Genomic DNA, 7,021 nt, shown 5'->3' on the forward strand with positions numbered 1-7,021 from the left:
AAATAAAAATAAAAACAAAAATCTGTTTTGTTAGTGACTGACTCCTTAAAGAGGGCACTTGCTGTTCCTCCAGAGGACCTGAGTCTGGCTCCCAGCACCAAGACCCACGCAGTTCAGAGCTGTCTGTAACCCCAGACTCAGAGTGCACATATATGCATGAAGCACACATCTATACATAATTGAAAATAAGTCTTTTAAAAATGGTCTGAGTATATGTTAACTTTAAAATTAGAAAACAGAGGCTGGAGAGATGGCTCAGTGGTAAACAGCATGTGTTGCTCTTGTTGAGGACCCAGGTTTGGTCCCTAACACCCAAATGGTGGTTCACAACCATCTATTACTCCAGTTCCAGGAGATTCAATGTCTTCTGACCTCCATGGATATCAAGCTCATAGACATAAATAAGTAATATAAATAAAATTAGAAAAGAATATCAGAAAAAATAGTGCTTTATATCATCAGAAAAATCAAATAACCTGAGATTTTACTATAAACACTGGCTTAAATAATTAGATCTAGCACAATAGGAGAGTCACAACATATATGAAATAGAGATAAAACTCAACTTTTTCCTGAAGAAATACAAAACTATTTAAGTCAAATGATCTTACATTCCAGTCACCACCGAGGACATCTGCAAAGCTCAGAAACTCACTGGCTCTCACAAGATCATCCACTTCCACGAAGAAATCTATGTAGTTTTGGTGAAGGTATAAATTAAAAAAGTCTCCTGGCATATGTGACATTTCCACTATTTCCTATAAAAAGAGGCATAAATATATAAATTTTGGTGCAAATGCAATGAACAGACGCTTAGGCACATAGATAGCACATATTAAGCCAAGTCCCAAGTGTTACAAAAGTCCTTACCTCGGGCTGAACAAGTAGGGTGTCCCGCTCATGCTCTGAGAGGTGGGCAGGCAAGCGGGGTGAGTCTGATTCTGTTAAAGGTGCTCCTGTAAGAAAACCTCTGGGGTTACTAAAGCTAAAGTCATCTTTCCAATCACATGACCTGATTTTCAATACTTTAGGTATATTAATTTCAAAACACTAAGAAAGTTGTTAAAAATTAAAAACCAAAACATCAAAACAAACAAGTTTAACTACCATCACTAACAAGGGCAAAATTCAGAATTGTGATGTTTAAATTATGGATCTTGTTTTTTGTTTTTGTTTTTTCCAGACAGAGTTTTTCTGTGTAGCTCTGGCTGTCCTGGAACTAGCTCTGTAAACCAGGCTGGCCTCGAACTCTGTTCACAGAGATCCACCTGCCTCCACCTCCCAAGTGCTGGGATTAAAGGTATGTCCAGCTGGTATGTTTTCCTGAACTTAAAAACTGACATGTCTCAAAGCACTTCCCATTTCATCTTTCAGCTCTGGATTGTTTTCTCCCTTTGCCTTCTGTCAGGATGGAAGGCTAAAGTGCTGTATTTGCTGTATAGGAAGAGGCTATTCCACCTTCAGGAACAGGAAAGCTAGGCCCCAATGCAGAGGTTAGAAGTGAACACTGGGAATGAAGAAATGGTGGAAGAAAGGAACTAGGTGAGAATGGGCACTGAGGCTGGAAGGAAAGGAGGCCAAGAGGCAGATGAGTATTTTCACCAGACTTCCCTTACACGGCATTTCCACTTTGGAATCAGTCTCTCCCTGCAGAATCCTATTGGTATTTAGTGTATAGAGAACAGAAGTCTGGGATTTTCCTGAAAGGAGGGAAAGTTTGAGAGGGGAGAGAGGAGGAAAGGCTAAATGGAACAAATAAGACAGATGAGAGCAACGGACACCTGCAGATATGAGGACAGCAAGTTAGTGAAGAGAAGCCAAAGAAACCTGAAGCTGCTTAGCCCCTGGTCAGGACCCAGTATTTGGAGCTGAGTATTACAATTGCTTTGGGCTACCAACTTCTACCACTAAAGGTCTAGAGCACTGGAGCTCAGCCTTCTTAATACTGCAACCCTTCAATACAGTTCTTCATGTTGTGGTGACCCCCAACTATAAAATTATTTCATTGTTACTTCATAACTGTAGTTTTACTAGTTATGAATCATAATGTAAACATCTGTGTTTTGCGATGGTCTTAGGTGACCCTTATGAAAGGGTCACTTCTCACAGATTGAGAACTGCTGCTCTAGATGGACTGGCGTCCTCAGGAAACTAGAACTTACAGACATGACTATGACCTATAGTCTTAGAAAATGTTCCATATAGGTGAAAACATTTTAGCACTGGCTTTGCAATATCTGGCAGGGTCCCTAGCTCCTTCCAGTAACAAAACAAAATACAAGGCATTTCAAAACACATAGTATCTTATTTCTGAAGTGAGAGTACTACAAATAATGAAAAAAAAAATGCAGAAATGTTTCTTACTTTTAGAGTACAGAATTTTCCCCAAAGCTCTGAAGAGAAAGAGAGAAACATCTTTTCCACCAATCGCTTGGATCTCTTGATTTTCCAAAGCACTATTATATTTCTTTTTTTGCTTTGATTTCGATACAGCAGCATCCGATTTCAGTGACGTTCTTTTTTTCTTTGACCATAAACTGTTCTCTCCTAAATAATGCACATCCAAATGACATTTTAAAAAGTCAGAATATAAAAACTAAGACTATTTCAGATACCTATACTCAATATTCTAACCAAAACTTTTTCTAACGAGCAGTAATTTAATATGACCTTAGTGAAGAATCCTATTTGTTGTTAACTATTAAAATGGAATAAATGTCATTTAAATTCTTAGGAGCTGGAGACATTGTTCAGTAGTTAAGAGTACTTGTTGTTCTTCCATAGGATCCGGGTTTGATTCCTGGCACCCACATGGCAGCTCATAACCATCTATAACTCAAGATCCAGGAAATATGATGCCTCTTTTGGTCTCTATGGGTGCCAAGCACATGTGGTACACAGACATACATGCAGGCAAAACACCCATAAGCATAAATTCTTAATTTTTTTTTTCCCGAGAGGGTTTCTTATAGATTTAGAGCCTGTCCTGGACCTCACTATGTAGACCAGGCCTTGAACAGAGATCCGCCTGCCTCTGCCTCCTTAGTGCTGGGATTAAAGGTGTGCACCACCACCACCTGGTTTAAAAAATAATATTAAAAAATATCTTATAATCCCAACCCCATAAAAATACTATCTCATGGCATTACAAATTTCCAGAAACTTAATAACACAGTACTATAACCATATCACCTCCTTTTCCACAGTGTTTTATGTAAGGTACTGTTTTTGATGGATGCTACACGGTAACTAATTTTACCCTCATAGAAATTCTATGGTGGCAGCAGATAGTTATTATAAGTAAAGGGTCAGTGAGGTATGCTAAGACTGAGAGCTTCAGTTTGATTCCAGGCACCCACATGGAAGGCGAAATGACACTTCAAATCATCCACTAATGTCCATTCACACACCATGACATGATGTACCAACATACACACATACACATACCCAAATAAATCTATGTAATAAAAAAATGAATTTTAGCCGGGCAGTGGTGGCACACGCCTTTAATGCTAGCACTCAGGAGGCAGAGGCAGGCGGATCTCTGTGAGTTCGAGACCAGCCTGGTCTACAGAGCTAGTTCCAGGACAGGCTCCAAAACCACAGAGAAACCCTGTCTCGAAAAACCAAAAAAAAAAGAATTTTAGGGCTTGAGGGATGGCTCAGAGGTTAAGAACACTGGCTGCTCTTTCAGGGATCCTGAGTTCAATTCCCAGCAACCACATGGTGGCTTACAACCATCTATAATGAGATCTGGTGCCCTCTTCTGGCCTGCAGGCATACAACACTGCATACATAATAAATAAATCTTTTTAAAAAATGAATTTTATAATTGCTCCCATAAATCGTGGTAAACATTATTTTCCTCTGAGTTCAGAACAGTAATGTGTTAATGACCCAGTATCTCAGATTGTCCCACATTAGATTTCCAGCATCTAATTCCTGTAATGAATCTAAGGAATTCATACTCCCACAGGAATAGGCTGCATACAGACTAGTTTTAGTTGTGTTAGGGTACCATTTTTCTATGGTTATTAAGCACACAAACAGAGAACAGTTGTGAATAAGTTGAATAATAACAGTTGCTACAATTGTGAATAAGAAAACCAGGATTTTAGATAGATTCTGAGAGATCAACAGATAGTTTCTATTTTGAGGTCAATTCTTTAATGCCATGTGAACAGCTTGTTAAATGCTTATGGTAAGTACTATGCAGTCTTTTATAATTACTAGAATAAAAACATAACTCATCATTATTAGTGGAGCTATGCTTTACTATGTCATGTTTATCAATCCTTTTTGTCTAATGGAGGGAATAAGGTTATTAAATATAGAAATTATTATGAAAAAGTTCAAAAGTAAATGTAATGAAGTACAATACTTCAAGACCTATGAATAGGGCTATAGAGATGGCTCAGGGGTTAAGAACACTGGCTGCTCTTCCAGATGTCATGAGTTCAATTCCCAGCAACTACATGGTGGCTCACAACTATCTGTAATGAGATCTGATGCCCTCTTCTGGTATGCGGGCAGAACACTCTATACATAATAAATTTTTAAAACAAAACAAAAACACACAAAAAGAAAACCTATGAATCATGTATAGAGGTCCTCATATATATCAAGTACCATGATAATCAAATATTATTTCATTTAACCTTAACACAACCCCTAAGTAAAAAGCAAGAAGATGAAAGCAAAAAGATGTCATCACTCATACTGCTCAGCCAAGACTTTCCTGAGCCACATTACAAATAATTAAGATGGGCTGGAGAGATGGCTCAATGGTTAAGAAAACTGCCTGCCTTCCCAGAAGACCCAGAACTCATGTGGCAGTCACAACTGTGTGTAAGTCTGATTCCAGGGCATCCGGCATCCTCACTTAGCCAAAACACCACACCAAAAATAAATAAATAAGAAAGAAAGAAAGAAAGAAAGAAAGAAAGAAAGAAAGAAAGAAAGAAAGAAAGAAAGAAAGAAAGAAAACTGCGGTACCAAGCCTGTATGTAAATGAATCATGTTTTGTCTTGAAGCAGTTTTTAAACAAATATTTGTGTGTGTGCCTGTGTGTGTGCCTGTGTGTGTGATGAACATATGCACATGCCACAGTAAGCATGTGGGGGGATCTGCACTCCACAGGTCCTAAACTCAAGTGAATATATCCACACAGAGACATAATTAGGAAAAAACTATAAATCTAAAAATACCTATGCTGTAGGATTTGCCTAGCTAAGCGTTCCAAAGTGAGAACCAACTTGGAAAGTTGTCCTGGTCTACAGCACACACACACACACATACACACAGAGATGCCAAAGATGATTGGCTTCCCAGGATGGAGACACACACACACACACACACAGATGCCAAAGATGATTGGCTTCCCAGGATGGACAGCAGAATTCTTTTATTTTTTGTCACAGGGTCTCTCTACGTAGCCCTGTCTGTCCTGGAACTCACTGTGTAGACCAGACTGGCCTCAAATTCAGAGATCTGCCTGCCTCTGCCTCCGAGTGCTACAATTAAAGGTGTGTAACACTGGAAGACCTTGTCAGTAGTCAGTATAATGTAAAATTTAAAAGTTATGACTTAATCTACTTCTAGAATATTTTATTAAAATTTTCAGAGAGTTCTGCCGGCAAGCAACTAAACTACAGATAAGGAGGGACCACTACATGTCTAGTCTGGGCTGAGAATAGAAAGCTCAATGGAATACCTGCCAACCATAAGGAAGTCCCTGGGACTGATCCCTAGGCACTACACAGAGGTTTAATCTGATTTATTTCATTGACTGTTTAAGAGAAAGTAACCTATCATTGTTCTATGAATGTGTCTTCTAGTTAGTTACCCTTCGAAGAAGAAAACTGCAGGCTATTTATTGCACTTCGGATATCACCAGAACATCCTTGACAGAGCAACTCCAGGGACGATTTATCAGGAACAACAACTCTTCCTCCATTCTAAAATGAAGAGATTCAATTTAAACTGTTTTGCCAAAACATAAATACATATATGCAAACTAAAGCCCATTTTGAGAACTTACATACAAATTAGATTTTTTTCAAATTTGAATGTCTAAAAACTTGCACAGCCCAGGTATTAGGTAGAACATGGCTATAGTCCCAGCATGTGGGAACTGAGGCAAAAGAATCCTAAATTCTAACCCATATGGATTACCTAGGGAGATCCTTTCTCTAAAAGCAATGTTGACTATTCATAGTCTATCGGACATCAGATCTTATAAAACTATCATAGAAAAATAGAACTATACTACAATCCTTAAATTTACACATTATTCTCTTTATTAACCAAAAGTGTTTCAAAAATTTTTTTTTTCAAATGTTATTTTATTTTTTACATTTTATGTGAGGTCTTTTCTGTATGTACGCATGTATGGTATGTGCCTAGCATCCTCAGCAGTCAGAAGACCACATCTGCTCCCCAGACTGGAGTGACAAACAGCTGTGAACTTCCATGTAGGTGATGGGAACTGAACCCAGGTCCTCTGAAAAAGCAGCTGGTGCTCTTAAGCATTGAGACATCTTTCCAGCCCTCAGAAATTCTTTATGAAAGTTGTTTGTCTTCCCAAACCAAACTGTCACAGAAATTTAGTATCTTTCCATACTTTCTGTGTGCTTGTATCTATAAATATATTCAAGATCTCTAAGTCTAGGCAAACATGCAGAGTTAATGGTTTTTATTTTGAGGTTTTTGCTTTGCCTTTTTGAGACAGGGTTTCACTGGCAGTATTGGCTGTCCTGGAATTCACTTTATAGACCAGGCTGGCCTCAAACTCATGAAATCCTCTTGCCTTACCTTCCTAGTGCTGGGATAAAAGGCAATATGCTACTACTGCTTGGCAGAGTTAATATTTTTAACCTAGGCAGACTTTTAGTATTTGTTTTCAATAGGTTTAATTTCTTACCTAATACCACTGAGGTGATTTTTAAGTTAGTAGCTTTAAATCTATTTCATTATTAAAATGTTATATTTTTTAAATATTTATTTATTACGTATACAATAT

The 7,021-nt window shown here is 38.1% G+C and overlaps 1 protein-coding gene across 1 annotated transcript in view; it reads right to left on the reverse strand.

Moving 5' to 3' along the window:
* The window catches only part of Rad17 (RAD17 checkpoint clamp loader component), an 18,259-nt gene that overhangs the window by 7,212 nt on the left and 4,026 nt on the right, over nt 1-7,021 (reverse strand). Inside the window, exons 5-9 of the mRNA XM_013353538.2 lie at nt 6,272-6,275; nt 5,846-5,957; nt 2,365-2,547; nt 871-956; nt 612-758 (exon numbers count right to left, since the gene is read on the reverse strand). Of these exons, the coding sequence (XP_013208992.1) occupies nt 612-758; nt 871-956; nt 2,365-2,547; nt 5,846-5,957; nt 6,272-6,275 (532 nt within the window). The remainder of the gene's footprint in view (nt 1-611; nt 759-870; nt 957-2,364; nt 2,548-5,845; nt 5,958-6,271; nt 6,276-7,021) is intronic.

The sequence above is a fragment of the Microtus ochrogaster genome, unplaced genomic scaffold (genome assembly GCF_000317375.1).
Source record: "Microtus ochrogaster isolate Prairie Vole_2 unplaced genomic scaffold, MicOch1.0 UNK11, whole genome shotgun sequence".
In the NCBI taxonomy this organism is placed as follows: domain Eukaryota; kingdom Metazoa; phylum Chordata; class Mammalia; order Rodentia; family Cricetidae; genus Microtus; species Microtus ochrogaster.